Genomic DNA, 19,288 nt, shown 5'->3' on the forward strand with positions numbered 1-19,288 from the left:
TATCAGTTCCACTGTACTGACTCCACACTTATGGTAGAAGACAACAAGCCGGTATAAAATGGTGACATTTATGAATGCAAAGTCTTAAATTCTGAAGATGTTGAATATGCCAGAGCATCTAAGAGATGCTCTAATTTTAAAAATCAAGATTACAATGCCAAGAACAAGCAAGGGGTAATAAACTTGGGAAAGTTTCCTAAAGTGATTAATTGAATGTCAGAAAAAAATTGTTCTGGAAATATAACTATGGGGATAAGTAGAGAATGATACCTACATAAAGGCAAGGAGCACCTATAATGAAAATGAAGGGGAGGTGGCTTCCCTAAGTACAAAGAAACCACTAGAGATGAGTTCAGTTCAACAAGAGTAAACTTGAATCTAGAAAACAGCGCATTGTCCACAGCAGGGGGAGAGGGTTAGGCCCAGAACAAGGTGTCAGAAAACCAGACCAGGAAAAGACACACAGAAACACAGGATAGAAAGAACAACAGCTGGGGGGAGGGGAGGGAGGCGAAAACCACACTGTTGTGATCCAATCAGAAAATAAAAAAAACCGAAAGGTTAGAAGACAAAATCAACATGTTATCACAATCATAGGAGAGCACAAAGAGAAACAGAATAATTCCTTGGAAACTACCATATTCCTGATATCTCTCAGTAAGTGGGCATTAAAGTCAAAATCAGGAAGTAACCTCCCTTATAAAAAAAAAAGAAAAAAGGAAAAAAATGGACCAGAAAATTAAACAGAAGAGATTTGACCGTGATAAGTCCCAGGTAAAATTAAAACGGACAACAATCTGCACATCAGAAGAAAGCTAAATGCAGCAGCCTCACCCTGCGTCTTAGCACTGACACACCGCACCACCGCACCACTGTGGCGACTCCAGTACTGAGCACTGAGAGGACGAACCCCAAACCTGCTGTGTGGCTCCCGCCTTCCCCGCACCTCCCCAGCCTCCCAGCCTGGCCCGCACACCTATGAGTCTCACAACACAAGGACTTTGGACTCCCCCAGCCCTCAGCCGCCATCGCCAACACTGATGCCGTGTTCTGCTTGGTTCTGCTTTGAACTGCAGACGGTAGGTGCCTTGTCTGGCTCAGAACTTGAGTCCGTAACAAAGTTTCTCATTACCGAACTGTGTTCTCAGTGAGGGCAAGTGGCTCATCATCGCCAGAACAAGGCCACCCCCGTCCCCCACTGTGAAGGGCTGAGTGAGTCCAGAGCCCAAAGGCCGAGGGTCCAGACCAGAAGCACCCCAAGGCTCACAGCACAAACAAAGCTGCAGCGCACCTGCCTGGGAGTTTGTTAGGCTTCCTGTGCCCTGTGGTCTCTGTGGGGCTGGGTGAGGCTGGTGGGCCCTGTGCTGTGACTGCGCCTGAAGCCGTGGGCTACTGTGGGCGCTTCCGGGGTCAGCTCCCACTCCCAGCACCCAACACTGCAGCCTTCTCTCCCTGTTCTCCTGTCTGACTCCTCTTTAGCCTGGACTCCTCCTCCTGCACAGCCTCCCTCACAAACTTGGGGCACAAGGTCTCACTCCTGCTTTCCATCACCCTTCCCCCACACTGGTCTGTGGGCAGGCACTCAGTAAATGGTGTGGGTGAATGAATGAATGAGAGAGAGCAAGTGACAGAAAATGGAAGGTGGACTGGATTAATGCTTGCTTTGTTGGAACAGTCAGTTCAGACTGAAGAAAATGACAACTTACTAGTATCTTACATCTTTCAACTCTTGCCAAACAAAAAGACCACCTGTAAAATTGCAACTACTAAAACCTAAGTTGTCAAAGAGAAAGAACAGTGTGTGAAACCCATGGTTTTAACAAGACACTTATCTACTAGAAATGTACAAATGGCACAGTTCATGCTTGCCATGCACAGAAAGGCAGCCACAAGCACCAAGAAAAACTATAAAAGAAAAGTAAAGGCTGACGATGTACAAGGCTCACTACATGTACCATGGAGAAACATCAAACACCAAGAGAAAAGTTAAAGGGGAAACTTACAAGTACCTGCTGGTCTGAGGGAATAAATTCAAGAGCTTTCTGGATAACACGACAGCCATACATCTGCAGTGCCAATGACAGGACATGACCTCGAATCCGTTCTGCCAAAGCCAGCTGCTGTTCAAGGCTGCCAAACTAGACATAATGTATGGGTGAACACCATTACTTAGATAGAAGGAAAGAAATCAGAGAAAGCAAAGCATTCATTATTCTGCATCAACAAATGGCACACCCCTTTTAACCCAGTCACCTATGATTATACCTTTTGTTTAAAAAACCTTTGTTTCTGCCCTGGCTGGTGTGACTCAGTGGACTGAGCACCAGCCTGCAAACCAAAGGGTCGCTGGTTTGATTCCTAGTCAGGGCACATGCCTGGGTTGCAGGCCAGGGTCCCCAGAAGTGGGCATGCGAGAGGCAACCACATATTGATATACACCCCCCAAAATAAATAAATAAATAAAGTGACAGGTGTAAGAACTTGACAAATTTGTTTTGCGACAGGTACTGTGCAGTTTCAGCACTTTCCCTCTGTACTGAACTCTTCACCTCAATGCTCCACTCGTCTCTGGATTTAGAGCTTGGGCTTGTGGATCCCAGGGCACCAAGGCTCCAGTGGCAAGCCAAGAACTCCCGCCCTTCTGACAGTTTAGTTTAGTAACAACACACGCTAATCCAACAATCTCATTAATCCTTTCCAAAGACAAGGATAACAAAAAAAGACATCATTCATATTAATGGAGGAAATGAAGGAACCAAGGCTGAAGGATGACGGAAGAAATGTTGAGTAATCCTCATGATTACAATTTATGATGAAAAACACACTAGAGTGCTTGTTCAAACATAATTCTCTAGTAATCCTAAAAAAAATTTATTTCTCAGAACACTTTATTGTGATACTGCTAAAATTATCTTACAAGAATTACTTTCCCCCAAAATGACATGTTTAGTGAAACTATTGTGACATACTAGATCAAATGGGGACAATGGTTCTCTAAACACATTTCTAAAATAAACGGGCATCATCTGCTTGCACATTTACATGAAACACAGCTGCAAATGAATTGGAAAACATTCAGAAACTATACTTCCAGCTGTAAGATGAATAACTTCCAGGAATCTATTGGACAACATGGAGATTAGAGCGAATAATACTGTATTATATATTTAAAAGTTGCTAAGTAAGTATATCTTAAATGTTCTCACCACACACACACACACACATAGGCAAATTATGTGACGTGACGGTGTTAGCAACACTGCAGTTGGAATCCTTTTGTAATACGTAAGTATATCAAGTCAATACATTGTATACCTTAAAAATTTACACAATACTATGTCAATTACATCTCATATATAAGAAATAGACATTGCCAAAAAGAAAGAAAGAAAGAAACTCTTTAAAAAGACCATACACTCTTCATTTTGAGGACTGGAATGGGACTGTAACTCTAAAAAGAGCTAATGAAAATCAAAGTGCTCTGGAAATTCTCTGAGGTCAAATGACAGAAAGAACAAAGGCTTACTTCAAAGAACTTCTGAATGACGTAATTCCCAAACACGTCCACCATTAGCTGGTACGCAGCCTGGAGGATCTCGTTGAAGACCAGCTGGCGCTCAGCTGGTGTGGCGCGCTCGAGTTTCAGCTGAATGAATCTAAAGTACAAAGTAAAAAGGGCAACCACAGCATTTTAGGAAGACTTGGAAATAAGTAAGAATTAGCTCAACTTATATACTGTATGATTTCTGAAACTATGTATGTATTTAGATGTACACTCACACAGGCACAGGTGCATGCGGGTTTGCAAACATACAACAGTATTCTTTAAATGAATCCCTTGAGCTCACTTAATTTAAGAAACTCTAAGAAGGAAAAAATGTTTGTGGTGTGAGGTATACCCTAAATCAACTGACCTTTTAAAAGATTTAGCCCTGCCTGGTGTGGCTCAGTGGACTGAGCAACAGACTGTGAACTGAAAGGTCGCTGGTTCATTTCCCAGTCAGGACACATACTAGGGTTGTGGGCCAGGTCTCCAGTTGGGGGCATTCGAGACACAACTGAATGTCTCGCTCTCGCTCCCTCTCCCTCTCTCTAAAAATAATAAATAAATAAATAAACAAACAAATAAATAAAATCTTTAAAATAAAAAAAGTAGATTTAAGTCTTAGTATATTTCATTATAGGACACATGCACCAAATGTGTATGTGGGTTTGAGGGGGGCATGAAAAGAGAGGAGGGGTGAGGGTGGGCATAACACAAAAAGAATCCCACCTGACTTTGCCTTTAGAAACCTATTATACATTAAGAGGCTCAAAGCTTGTGGGCCTCACTATACTATTTACCTCATATTCATACGAAGCAAGTGTCATTTAGGATGTGGAACAGTTGTTATAAATGAAGTAGTAGCTATTCATTCCCCTTTTTTTGGGTCAGATGACCACCAGTATGTTGCCCTGGCTTGTGTGGCTCGTTGGTTGAAACACTGTCCCATAGACTGAAGGGCCACGGGTTCGATCCCCAGTAAGGGCATGTACAAGAGGCAACGGAATGATGTTTCCCTTCCCCTCTCTCCCTCCTTTCCTCTCTCTCTATAATCAACAAGTATGTCCTCAAGTGAGAATTAAAAAAACAAATCATGTTGTCTCTCAATCTGGTCTATAGGATCCAAATATGAGAAATCCTTGCTGAATAGCAAGCTGGCAGAACTTAATGAGGAAGGTTCTTCAGCAGTTGTGCCAGTGGGCACGAAGAGAAAGAGGAAAGCGGATGAACAGCCAAGAAGGATGAGCAGCAAGACTGTGCTTTCTCCCCAGGACCAGGGTCCATTTCTGCGAAGCCCACTGGAGCAGTCAAACACGGAGGGGTAAACCAAGCTGAAGTCTGACTTCTAATATCTTCGCTCTTACCTCTTGCAGACTTCCACTGCCACAGAGCAAAACAACAAAGACACATGGAGCTGTGCTATCCTGAGAAGCAGAGATACAAACTCACATCTAAATAATTCTTGATGGGGATTAAAGTAGCAAACACTTGCAGATATGCATCTCTGTCTCAGTGTTCCTGTTTCTTAAATTGTAGCCACGCAGGGAGGGTCTCATGAACTAGAAAACAGGCTAATCTTTCAGAAAAGTAGAAAGATTTCTTTAAAAAAACTTTGTTTTAATTAAGCATTTGACTCCAATTTCTAAATGATTCTTTTCAATCACTTGTGTATCTGATGACCCTCATAATCCACATCTCTCTGAAATAATGGGAAGTATATTAAGCAGCAAACTGTTTTCATTATTTTATGGCAATTTACTTTAGCACATACCTTATCTGAGGCATGGAATTTAAGGCATAAGACTTTAGTTACCTTAACTGCCAAAACCAAGTCCTCACCTGGACCCATGTTGATCTTGGGAAAATTCCATTATATGCCCAGCAATTTCCCGCAGTTGTAAATTGGGGTACCGATTATTTCGAAAGTCTTCCAAAAGCCTGCTCCTGCCAGAAGGCATGACATCAGACATTCCATATCGCAAACGGGAGGAAGAAAAAAGGGTGCTGCTGGGGCTGAAGAGGCTGGAGGCACTGCTCGCACTGCGGTACTTGGCTTCAGCGCCGGGAGCAGCAGAGATGTATCTTCCACTGCCATTTGTGAGTCCTCCTGTTGGTTACAGAACAGGGGAACTCAAGACTCATTCTTAAAGAACTCTGTTCAAGAGTGAAGGAAACAGCATCCCACACATGAAAGCCTGCACCTAGTTCTGATTCCTTTTCAATTCTATTGCTTTTGTATTCAGATTCAATTCTATTAGTGCCACGACTTCCATAATGGCAACTCAGCAAGCTGGAAAGAAACTTTTGCACAAACATTATCAGGGAAATGTTTTTGACCACGGATAAAATACTGCCAGCAAAATGGGAGCAACAGTTAGTGTAGCCATTAGTCAGTAAAATGATGAGTAAACTGCCTGCCGTGTGATCCAGCACCTGAGCACCAGGAATGAGAAAACACAAAAGGAATGCATGGAGACATCACCTCGGTGGGTTTCTGCCCTGAGCTCTGGGGAGAATCCTGCCATTAGGGAATGATCCCCATTTCCACTTGAAGCCCTCCCTTAAATAAATTTAAAAAACAAAAACAAACCCAGGGTTCCCAGGTTTGCCTGTTTTATAAAGAGGGCCCCCAAAAAACTTTGAAGGAATGGTCTGTCACTAAACAGAAGTCTTAAAATCACTAATGCACCCCAGGCCAAGGACTTATACATAAGGGTTAGGAAAAAAGGACATGTGCTTTGAAGTGGAAGGTTTTCAAGTTCTTCATCAGGAATAGGCAGCTGTTAACACCTGTTGAGATAGAGCCTGAAATGACTGTGATAAGCAGCAATTTTCATGCTGCTGTGATTGATGACAAGGGAACAATAATTGTGATTTCCTAGACAGGTAAAATAGAGATAAGACAAAAAGGCTTACCAAAACACAAAGCAGAGCAATAAATTATAATAAGCATATATTCCCAAAAGTCATATATTTTTTACAATGATGGATTTTTTAAACTTTAAATTGTACTATAAAAGTACAAGCATGAAGCCTTTTTGGTCCCACCACAACTCCTTTTAAACAAAAAAGCAAAGTAGATAAGAAATACACATAAACCAAAAAGAGTGTGCAGATGAACAACAACTTAGGATCCATGAGAAGAGTAACTCAAGGTTAGCTCTCCATGAGTTTTAATGAACGCTCACCGCCAAACACACCCAGCTTGGATCTCCCTGCAGAGTGCTAGGGCTCAGCCTCAAAGGTCTGGGTCTCAGTGAAAGTAACGGAACCAACGGGAAAGGGCTCATTTTTAGAATTTGTAGAACGTTCACTTAGCATTTGTCCTAAGCCAGGCTCTATAATAGAAGCATTTTATACACACTTTCTATTAAATTCTCACTGACATTTTTTGTAACAGAAAACTAAGGCCCACAGAGGTGTGATGCTCGTCCAAAGACATGAATGGCCACCACGGCCAGGGCTGCCACCGGACTTGACTCCAGAGTTGGTGCCCGTGCGACTAACTACACGGGTCATCTCCAGACTCACCTATATCAAGTTTTTTTATTCTAAAGGACTCTGCTATTCTTGTCAAATTCCACAATATTTCTTAGTCCAAGTGGAAAATGATTCTTTTTGATAAAAAGGGAGAGAAGGTGTTTATAAGAAAAAAGAGCAGTATCCATATGTCTGCTCTTTATTCTATTTCAGAAACTATTCTTTCTTCCCTGACTTGAGACTGGGGAAAATGGGCAAAGAGCTGGTAATCAAGTAGGTCAGAGGCACTGGGAGAGGATGAAGATATCAAGGAACATGCTTAAGGAGGAGGAATAGCATGAGCACACATTTTGAAAATAATTACAAGGCATTTTAAGAACCTGGTCACTAACAAGGGCACTTAGGAGAAAGTGACAAATCAACCGAGAAACGAAACCACACCTCTGAAAGGCCCAACACACATCCTTACAAATGGAAGGCAGCCAGACCGTCTGTGAGCAGGTAGAATGATAGGGACCAACCCTGAACACTGCCCTACCTCCACACTTATACAACCAATGGACACACAGTGTTTATACCACACATAGCCCGGTTTTGTTACTGCGATCACATACAAACCAATCCCTGACACTGGACGCACTGACTGCAGCGCATCATGGGGGAAAGCCTACAATACAGATTCATACATTTGTCCTTAGGTTTTGATTTGGGGCTCTGATCTCCTTGGATGCCAGACAACATACACAGGCACACATAACACACACACTCTCACATAAACACATGCACACAGTTTTTATTATTGAGAAAGTAAACAAATCTGAAAAAGAGATTTTGCCAGACACTATATTATAAATGGCAAACTCACAGTTCACAGGCATATTTGCTTGAGCCAATGAAACATTAAACCAATGCTTAAAGTAGACTTTTGTTTAAAATTGTAGTTTCCTCCTGGCTGGTGCAGCTCAGTGAATTGAGTATGGGGTGCGAACCAAAGGGTCGCTGGTTCGATTCCCAGTCAGGGCATATGCCCCGGTTGCAGGCCAGGTCCCCAGTGGGGGCCACGTAAGAGGCAACCACACAATGATGTTTTGCTCCCTCTCTTTCTCCCACCCTTCCCCTCTGTCTCAAAATAAATAAAATTTTAAAAAGCATAATAATAAATGAAATTGTAGTTTCCTGTTTAATGAAAAGGTACCTGGAAAATAGCAGGCCACCAGTAAGTATCTCCTTTAGTTGAGGAACATGCAGAAACGTGTTTTCCAGTTCACTATGGTGTATACATCCACATAGTCTCAGCCCCTAGAAGTACCTGAATTTGCGATCCCTATTTTAAGAGGAGCACTTCACCCAGGTCCTCAAATGGAACCTCTCGGTGACCTCGCAAGGTTTCCCACATTGTTTGACAGTGGCGGGTTTCACAGAGCTGTGTTCCACGACAACAGTCCACACAAAACTAAGGGCTTAAATGTTTTGTTTAGATTAGTATTACAGGCTTCCAGTTCCACAAGTAAGGAGCAGGGAAGCCACCACTCCGCCCTAACATCAAGTATAAAGCTACACAGACTGAAAAGTCAGCATTTGTATTGGATCCGTAAAAGAAGGCAGGACACAGAGCAAAACACTGCCCTCACAACCAGAGAGACAGCAGGAACTACACGTCCCGCCACAGCCTATCAGAACAGGAACACCCACAGAAACCACGGACAGAACCAGCACCAAACAGGAAAACCCACCCTGTGACTGACAGCTTGCTGGAGGCTCAGTAGGGACAACTCAGAGAGTTAGAATTCCAGGGGCCCAACTGTACAGGGGACGTGGAGAAGTGAGACACAATAAATATCAGAGAACATTTTCCTCAGGCTTCCAGCAGTGAAGGGAAAAGAATATTGAAATATTCCAGAGCCCTCTGTCCTTAATTAACAAAGCTCTCTAGGGAAACTAGTTAATCAGAGTCTAACTGGCCTGGGGAAGGGAAACATGTAACTCCAGCCTACTCAAACCATCCTGTCCTACCAAAAGGGGGTGGGGGAGAGATACCGATGAACACTCGTAAAGTGGACAGTCAAGAGGCATAGGCTCAGTAAATGAATGAGATGTGGATCACAGGACTTCTCTGACACCTCACCACCACATTACTAAAAACCTATTTACAGCATTTCCTTTTAACTAGTATATCACGCCTGACTATTGAAAAACAGAAGGAGGGAAGGAGGGAAGGCAGGCAGGCAGGCAGGCAGGCAGGCATGGATAACCAAAAGACAAGAAGCACAATATGAAGATAAAGAGCAATCATCATAAATACACATGGCAAGTATGTTGGAATTATCAGACCTGGAATTTAAAACAACTATGATTAATACACTCAAGACTCTAATAAAGTAGACAATATGCAAGAATAGACAGGCACTGTTAGCAGAGAGATGGAAATCCTTAACAAGAACCAAAAAGAAATGCTAGAGGTTAAAAACAAAACAAAAATCGTAACCAAATGAAGAATGCTTTTGATGGGCTTATTATCACACTATACACAGATGAAAAAAGGATCTCTGGGATGGAGGATATATATATAATCCTCAAACACCAAACATCAAATGAGAACACACACTAAAAAAAGTACTTAATATCCAAGGACCGCAAGACAACTACAAAGGGTAGAAATACGCATGACAGAAATGGCAGAGGAGGAGAAAGTAAAAAGAAACATAAGTGCCTAATGCAATAATGACTGAGACTCTCTTCAAATTCACATCAGAGCCCAAACCACAGATCCAGGAAGCTTGGGGAACACCAAGCAGGGCAGATGCTGGAAAACTACAGTTAGGCACATCTTCTTCAAACTATAGAAAATCAAAGATTCAGAAAAAGTCCTGAAACAAGCCACTGGGGAGGGGGGGTTTGAGAACCTTAAGAAAGAAAGAAAGAATGAAAGAAAGGAAGGAAGGAAGAAAGAAAGGAAGAAAGAAAGATCCCACCAACCTAAAATTCTACATCCTGCAAAATTTTCCTTCAAAGGTGAAGAAATGCTTCTCAGAAGAACAAAAATCAAAGAAATGTGTTGCCGCTAGACCTGTCTTGGAAGAAATTTTAAAATGCAAGAAATTTTAAAATAAGTTCTTTAGAGAGAAGGAAAATAATACAGGTCAGTAACTATGATCTATAAAAGAAAGGAAGAGCATCAATAAAATAATATAATAAAAATAGAAACTTTTACTTCTCTTATTCTGAATGGATCTGACAAGTTTGTCAAAATAATAGCAACAATGTGTTCAATTATATATGCTGTTAATATTATATACGTATGCTTGTATGTCCATGAAATGGAGAAATCAGGATTATTTCCTTAATATAAGGCATTTGTACCACACAAAGTGGTACTTACTATCTTATTTGAAAGTAAACCTGAATTAGTTGTAAATGTGTAACACAAACTCTAGGGCAACCACAAAAAAACGTTTTAAAAATAAAAGTATAGGACTTCCGCCAAGATGGAGGCATAGGTGGAAACACTGCCTTCTCCCACAACCAAGTTTGAATACAACAAAGGTTTGGAGAACAAAGACACAGCAAAAAAAATAAAATTGAATTACACGGAAGTCTGACAACCACTAACTATTCACTGGGGACAGTAAGAGGGGCGGAGCCAGCAGCGGAGCAGGGTTGGGCAGGACAGATCTTCAGACCTAGGCGTGCAGGCAGCCCGGACCCAGTCAGGGTGTGGGGCAGACTGACCAAGGTCACACATTCGCGCAGTGAGACGGACCACGCAGGCCCCAGGGGGCGAGGACTGATGGCGGTGGCACACTCGTGTGCAGTGGGATGAAATGCTCAGGCCCGGTGACAGTGGCAATTGCAGCACCTGTGGGGACCACGGCAGACGGGACGCCATGCTCCTCTTTGACCCCGTCCCCACATACAACGTCACAACCCAGCGACTGAGTTGCCCTGCTCTAGTGAATACCTTAGGGCTCCGATCCTGCTACGGAACAGGCGCAAACAGCCCGAAAGATGGCTCAAGAAGAACTCAAAGTCCCAGAGCCAATAACTCTCAGCGACCAACAGATTGACAGCCTCTCAGAAGCCCAATTCAAAACACTGTTTATCAGGATGCTCACAGAACTGGTTGATTATAGTCACAAATTAGAGGAACATATGATGGCTAAATTAATTGAAATGAAGGGAGATGTCCAGGAAACCAATAGCAATGGAAAGGAAACTGGGACTCAACTCAATGGAATGGACCAGAAGGAAGAACAAAAAATCCAACCAGAAAGGAATGAAGAAATGAGAATTCAAAAAAATGAGGAGAGGCTTAGGAACCTCCAGGACATCTTTAAATGTTCCAACATCCAAATTATAGGGGTACCAGAAGGGGGAAAGAAACAGCCACGAGTGGAAAACTTATTTGAACAAATAATAAAGGAGAACTTCCCCAGTCTGGCAAAGGAAATAGACTTCCAGGAAATCCAGGAAGCTCAGAGAGTCCCAAAGAAGTTGGACCCAAGAAGGAACACACCAAGGCACATCATAATTACATTAGCCAAGACTAAAATGAAGGAGAGAATCCTAGAAGCAGCAAGGGATAAGGGGACAGTCACCTACAAAGGAGTACCCATCAGACTGTCAGCGGATTTCTCAAAAGAGACCTTACAGGCAAGAAGGGGCTGGAAAGAAGTATTCCAAGTCATGAAATCCAAAGACCTACAGCCAAGATTGCTTTATCCAGCAAAACTTTCATTTAGAATGGAAGGACAGATAAAGTGCTTCTCAGATAAGGTCAAGTTCAAGGAGTTCATCATCACCAAGCCCTTATTATATGAAATGCTAAAGGGACTTATATAAGAAAAAGAAGATGAAAAATATGAACAGTGAAAGGACAGCAAACACACAGTTATTAACAACCACACCTAAAACAAAAGCAAACCAAGAGGACAGCTAGATCAGGAGTGGAACCATAGAAATGAAGACCACATGGAGGGTTAGCAACAGGGGAGTGGGAGGAGGACAAGGGGGGAGAAGGCACAGAAAATAGCATAGAGGGTAGGTAGAAAACAGATAGGGGGAGGGCGAGAATAGTGGGGGAAATATAGAATCTAAAGAACTTGAGACACGTGGTTATAAACTAAAGGGGGGAATGGTGAGGGAGGGGGTGTGCAGGGTGGAGGGGAATGAAGGGGGGGAATAGAACAACTGTAATGGTATAATCAATAAAATATATTTTAAAAAAAATAAATAAAAGTATAACTAATATGTTAAGAAAGGAGAGAAAAGAGAATCAAATAAATGCTCAATTCAAACCATAAAAGACAGAAGTGTGAAAGACAAAAACAAGAACAAAGAGAAAACAGTAACAAATATAGTAGGTCTTAACCCAACTGTATCAATCATTTGAATGTCAATGGTCTAAATGCTCCGACTGAAAGACACGAGACTGTCAAAGTGGACCATAAAACACACCCCACCTATATGCTGTCTACAAGAGACCTGCTATAAAAATAAGAACACATATAGATTTAAAGGTAATGGATGGACCGTGCCAAAAATATACCATAATAAATTAGTATACACATACTCCAGTTTTTTTAATACAAGTCTATGAAGGTTTTTTTGCCCATAACCATGCCAACTGGCTATGTGGAATGCTTTTGTTCATTTGTTTTTTGTACCTGCAGTCCTAATAGATGCCTAAGGGGCAAAGCCATGTCTTCTTCGAAAATGTCCCAAGGCTACCAATATCTGGCTAAGTACTTAATGCAAGCAGAGGCAACACTCTTTACCACAATGTTCTCCTCAGTTTACTCCCCAATACACAGCCAGGTAGCCCTAAATTAAAATAAGCCTAAAGTTAACTGTCTTTAGTGCATAATACTGAGCCCAAAAGTTCATTTTCACATGGTTAGTTTTACAGATGACAAGTAACTTTCAGAGAACCAAGTGAGAAATCAGGAAATAATCCATTTGCATTTTGAATGGAGAAGTACCTAAAGGCATATCAAGACTAGTAAGCAACCTGAAATTAGTACAACTTAACACATCTACTGCAAGAACAGAGACAACCATTTGGTGTCTGAACTTTGCTTTTCTTAAAGGATTAAGGGTACAACGGAACGTTGAATTCAAAGGACGGGAAGAATGCATTTTAAGACAATAGAAAATCCGTCCTGGCTGGTGTGACTCAGTGGATTGAGTGCCAGCCTGCAAACCAAAGGGGTCACTGGTCCGAATCCTAGTCTAGGGCACATGCTCGGGTTGCGGGCCAGGTCCCCAATAGGGGAGCACAGGACAGGCAACCACACAATGATGTTTCTCTCTCTTTCTCCCTTCCTTCCCCTCTGTAAAATTTTTTTTAAAAAAATCTTTTATCTATCACAATGATAAAATTAAATGCTTGTATTTAGTTTAATACAAGCATTTAGTTTTTTTATTAAGATTTTTTATTAAGTTTTTTAATTAAATCTATTTAATCTATCACAATGATAAAACTAAATGCTTGTATTCTTCCCCCTGGACAGATTGTGAACTTTTGAATTCTTTTTTTGCCATATTGCAACACTGTGGCAATTGACAGCACAATACTTTTCTCCCAGGGCACATGAAAAGGGCTGGGTGTTGTCACTATGTATATAATAAAATTTATCTGCTCCTTTTTGAGGACCACTACACTATGAAAACACTTATCTGCTACTTTCTGAATCTTACAGTTTAAAAATGATATAATCTGAAAATTAAGGAGAAAATGCTTGCCTGAAGAAGCATTTCAGGGAATGGGAAGGAGTAGAATGAAGGATGGAGAACTCTATGGGTAGGCAGGGTATGAAACTATTAAGAATCAGACTTGAGCCCTGGCTGGTGTAGCTCAGTGGATTGAGCGCGGGCCTTCGAACCACATGATTGCGGTTCGATTCCCAGTCAGGGCACATGCCTGGGTTGCAGGCCAGTTCCCAGCAGGGGACCCACGAGAGGCAACTACACATTGATGTTTCTCTCCTTCTCTCCTTCCCTTTCTCCCTAAAGATAAATGAATAAAATCTTAAAAAAAAGAGAATCAGACTTGGGACTCTCATATCTAGACCGCTTACTTTTTTTTGTTGAGATAGGAGGTGGGATTTATTAGAGACACATGCTGTAGGTATAGATGAGAGCGTCACAGCTTCATTTACCCCATATACAAACCACCAATGAGGATTACAGATTTAGTTAACATTATTAATAGTAATAATTTTTAAAAATATTTTATTATTATTATTTGTAAACAATGTGTAGTTGCCTCTCGTGCATTCCCCACTGGGGACCTGGCCCACAACCCAGGCATGTGCCCTGACTGGGAATCAAACCAGCAACCCTTTGATTTGTAGGCTGGTGATCAATCCACTGAGCAACATCAGCCAGGGCTAAAAATACTTCTAAATGAAAAATATAACATTTAAAAAATTGTTTAAATCTTCAAAGGCTGCTTATTGCTTTTAGAGGGAGAAGGAGAGGGAGGGAGGGGGAGGAGAGAGAGAGAGAGAGGAAGAGACACAACAACCTGCTGCCTCCTGTACAAGCCCCAACTGGAGATCAAACCCACAACCCAGGCATGTGCCCTGATCGGCAATAGGACTGGCAGCCTCTTTGTTGAATGGCACAACAATGCTCAAGTCAACTGAGCCACCCGGCCAGGGCAGAAATACAACATATTAAGCAAAGTGAAATAAATATTCACAACATCTGCCTTGCGCTTGGGGCCATAAAAATGTTATTTGTATTACTAAACATGCATATGCACAAGTGCATAGTTATGTATGGGAGAGATGCAAGGGAAAGATTGACAAAGCGGGAGAAAGATTGCACATTTAAAAAAATTACCCCATGTCAACAAACTTGACAATTTAGATGAAGAAGACCAATTCCTAGAAAGTCACAAATCACCAATAAGAAGAAATGAAAAACCTGAACGTACACAACGTTTAACTTGTAATTTAAAATCGTTTCACTAGTAAACACCCAACCTATGATGGCTTCACTGTTGAAATATATCAAATGTTTGAAAAAAATACACTTCACAAAATCTTCTAGAAAACAAAGCCTATTCCAACCTATGTTATAAGGTCAGTGTGTATGACCACAACAAGTGAAAGATACAGTAACAGATATCCTTCATGAATATAGATGCAAAAACCCTCAACCAAAATATTTACAAACCAAATCATGACCAAGTGGGATTGATCCCTAGAATGCACAATTGGATTAACATCCAAGAAACAATTAATGTAACAAACCATATTATTCAAAGAATAAAAACCTCATGATCCACTAAGCATAGAAAAAGCATATAACAAAATCCAAAACGCATTCAATGACATAACTCTTAAACTCAGAATAGAAGGGAACCGAACCTAAGAAAAAATATCTATGAAAAACCCACAATGGTCACACTTAGAAGTAAAAGAGGAACACTGTATTCCCAAGATCAGGAACAAGGCAAGGATGTGGCTCTCATCTACTCTATCTAACACAGTAGCAGAGGTTCTAGCCAGTGAAATCGGGCGAGAAAAAGAAATAAAGGATATCAAGATTGGAAAACTGTCTTTATTCACAGGCGACATGATCCTATATATAGAAAATCCCAAGGAATCACCCAGAAACTTTTAAAACTAATAAATAAGTACAGCAAATTTGCAGAGGACAAGATCAATATATAAAAATCAATCATAGTCCTATAAACAAGAAACAATCCAATAATAAAAATAGAATATAATTCCACTCACAATAGCCATATGTATGTGAACAAATTTATTAACAAAAGACATGTTAAGACCTGTACACTGAACATTTCAAAACTTTACTGGGGGAAAATGATGTATACAAAAAGATGAACAATCACCTCACACAATAACTCATTTAACTAAAAAAAATATATATATAAATATATGAACTAAAACACTAAATCCTTTAGAACAAAACATATAAGAAAATCTTTAAGACCTTGAATTGGCCAAAAATTTTTATACCAGAAAGCATGATAAACTGGACCTCATTAAATAAAAAATCAATGCACTTACAAAAACATCTAAAAAATGAAAAGACAAGCAAAAGACCGGAAGATGACATATACAAAACATATATCTGGTGAAGGACTTGTATCCAGAATATATAAAGGACTCTTACAATCCAATAATAAAAAGACAGCCCTGGCTGGTGTAGCTCAGTGGATTGAGCGCGGACCTGCGAACCAGGCGATCGCGGTTCGATTCCCAGTCAGGGCACATGCCTGGGTTGCAGGCCAGTTCCCTGCAGGCCAACTCCCAGCAGGGGACGCACAAAAGGCAACCATACATTGATGTTTCTCTCCCTCTCTCCTTCCCTTCCCCTCTAAAGATAAATAAAATAATAATAATAATAATAATAATAATAATAAAAAGACAAACTACCTGAATCAAAAAATGGGCAAAAACAGGAGCGGACATTTCACCAAAGATGTATGAATGATTAATAAACACATGAAAAGATGCTCAACACAGCATTAGTCATCAGGAAAATGGAAATTAAAACTACAGAAAGCCTCACATACTGCTTGTGGGAATGTAAAATGGTACACTAAGCTGGAAAACAGTTTGGCAGTTTCTCATAAAGTTTAACACAAAAACAACATACAACTGGGCAATTCTACTCCTCAAAAAATGATCCTCTGTGAGTCCACAGAAAAACTTGCATACAAATGTTCATAGCAGCATAATTTCTAATACCCCAAAACCATAACCAATGAAATTCCTTCAACTGGGAGTGGTTAGATAATCTGTGGTATGCAGAGACTCTGGAGACATTCAGCAATAAAATGAAATAAACTACTTTGAGATTTTGTCCTACATTACATGAAGGACAAGATCTCAAAAACATGAGAGGGGACAGATACAAAACAAAAGAGATCACATAATTAAATGGTTCTATTTATAGAAAATACCCAGAAAAGGCAAATTGAAAAACAAGAGGCAGATCACTGGTGTGAATGGGGATTAACTATAAATGGTCCCGAGGAATCTCACTGAGAGGACGAAAATATTCTAAAACTGATTTATGATGATGGTTGCACAATTCAGGAATTTACCCCAAATCACTGAATTCTACAGTGGAAATGAGTTTTGTGGTACAGTTTTATAGTAAGATATAACTCAAAGTTGTTTTTACTTAAAGTTTGGTATTTAAATAATGGGTAATGGAAAAAGCACTGAAGAGTGGTAAGCAGGTAGGTACTCAACAAGTGATTGCTGAATAAATAATGACAGAAAAGTAACTCAGCAGGTCAACGATTATCCTAGAATAATCCTAACAATATCCTAGAATACCCTAAGACCCACCTGACTACTGGGCAGAGGAAGTGTGAAACGACCCCACAGAGGAAAGACCCACACTGGGTAACAGAGACACAGACCAGAATGTGCACCCAAACGTCTACTAGCTGTGCGGTGCTACGGAAGCCACGAAACCACGCTGGGTTTACGCTTCCCTGTGTAGAATGATCACTTGAGTATTTAATGCAATGAATAAATGTTTAGTGTAGTTGTTAGTGAAGCAAGAACTGATGGCTGGTGGCAGCAGTGAAGTAGTATTAGTAGTAGAAACTTTATTAGGTGTGGCCCATATACACTTAGTAAAGAAAGTGTAAGTTTCTTGTACCAAAATGTCTGTAGGCCCTTTGTATGGACACTGCTAGAAACCAGGTATCACACCTTTATTTAAGAATAAAGCACACAAGAACTCTTTTCTAAAGGAGACTAAGCTGAGCAAAGCTCTAACCAGTCAAGAAACAAAGTTCCTCAAGAATGACATGTATGATTTTGTTGTACCTGCAGCAATAATGCAAATCCAATATGACTAAACTGACTAAACAAGGTAAATTGTTTAAAGGGAAAGACATGTTAAAAATAAAACTAGGCAATAAATAAATAGATAGATAGATAAATAAATAAAAATAAAACTAGGCAGAAAACAAGAGTCATTAAGAAAAAAAATAACCCACACCAATAGTTCTTCATACTTCACTGGGAGATCATGAGTTAAGAATAAGGAAGTATTTCATCCAACTGCTAATACACCGGAAAGAGGAAAGGCACCCTACACGCAAGTAATATTTCCAGCTCCACTTTCCAGCACCAAGTGCCACAGCTTTTACGGTTCAGAGGTTAACAAGCTACAGCCCACAGGACAAATCTGGCCTGCCACCTCTTTTTGTAAGTAACATTTGATTTTCAAGAGCAGAGTTAAATATTCATTACAGAGACCATCTGACCTGCAAGACCTGACCTTACAGATTTAGTTTATTTAGTACTCAGTTAAGAGCTGACAAAGTCAAAATGTTTAAACCAAGGAACTAAAAGGCAGGATCACTGCATCTGTTAATGCTCTGGCGTAAAAGATACCCTGGATGCATCATGTGACCTGATATACACGATAATCACCGCTTTGGAGGCAAAAAGGTTTGACACTAAATCTGTTCAGACATGAGAAGAGCTGGTCAAGATATTTAGGTCAGTTTCCTCACTTCTGTATTGCAGGCACAATATTGTACCTTCCAGAGTTATATAACAGCACCCCAAACCATTAACATTATCAGGTAATAACTACTCAATCAATGTTAGTTCCTAACATCTACATGCTAAACTGGTACTTTCATCTATTCCTCATGATGCTGCATCAACCCTCAGTCTTTAGAGCCAGGGATTCCGTCACTGGAAAACACTTTTGTGCAATGCACTCCATTCCCTTAGCTGTCTGATACGGACTTAGCAATCTGGAAGCCCCTACAACTTTTCTAAAATAATGTCCACATACAACCTGAGACGATAAGGTCTACAACTGTACAGTTCCTACCATATGAAATTTTAGGACACACAGACACAAATGTATATATGTACTTACATATATATAATGTTGCCTTAAAACTCCTCTTTCAAACTCAGAGAGAGAATGATTAGTTCTAGAATAGTAACTACATTATCCTATCCCCTTCAAGCCTTATTTTTTATTTTTATAAATCATCATTTCAAAGTCTCTGTCTTTCCAAGTGAAAGCATACTATATTCATTTATAGTCAGTCCTCATTTCTGGGCCTATAAAGCCACTTTGAATCTTGCTGGTTAAAAAGTGAAAAACAGTCCATGAAAACTACAGACTGGATGATAATGATGTGCAAATGTAGGTTAATCTATTGTAACAAATCAATGTACCACTCCGGTGGGGGGTATTGATTTGTGGGAAGTTTACGTATCAGGGAAGCAGGGGGTACGG

At 40.6% G+C, this 19,288-nt stretch overlaps 1 protein-coding gene and 1 non-coding gene across 13 annotated transcripts in view; both read right to left on the bottom strand.

Moving 5' to 3' along the window:
* The window catches only part of PUM1 (pumilio RNA binding family member 1), a 134,252-nt gene that overhangs the window by 14,932 nt on the left and 100,032 nt on the right, over positions 1-19,288 (bottom strand). For 9 of the 12 annotated variants that reach the window (XM_037057230.1, XM_037057223.1, XM_037057228.1 and 6 more), the window contains 3 exons: positions 5,384-5,651; positions 3,527-3,656; positions 2,004-2,138 (listed from right to left, as the gene is read on the bottom strand). In XM_037057230.1, the coding sequence (XP_036913125.1) occupies positions 2,004-2,138; positions 3,527-3,656; positions 5,384-5,651 (533 nt within the window). The remainder of the gene's footprint in view (positions 1-2,003; positions 2,139-3,526; positions 3,657-5,383; positions 5,652-19,288) is intronic. The other 3 variants (XM_037057229.1, XM_037057227.1, XM_037057224.1) reach the window with 1 other exon arrangement.
* LOC118994582 (small nucleolar RNA SNORD103/SNORD85) lies at positions 1,092-1,176 on the bottom strand. The gene has a single exon (XR_005068090.1). It is a non-coding gene; the product is annotated as a small nucleolar RNA SNORD103/SNORD85 (small nucleolar RNA).

This window comes from Sturnira hondurensis, unplaced genomic scaffold (assembly GCF_014824575.4).
Source record: "Sturnira hondurensis isolate 20B ecotype Veracruz unplaced genomic scaffold, ASM1482457v3 Scaffold0009516, whole genome shotgun sequence".
Classification (NCBI taxonomy): Eukaryota; Metazoa; Chordata; class Mammalia; order Chiroptera; family Phyllostomidae; genus Sturnira; species Sturnira hondurensis.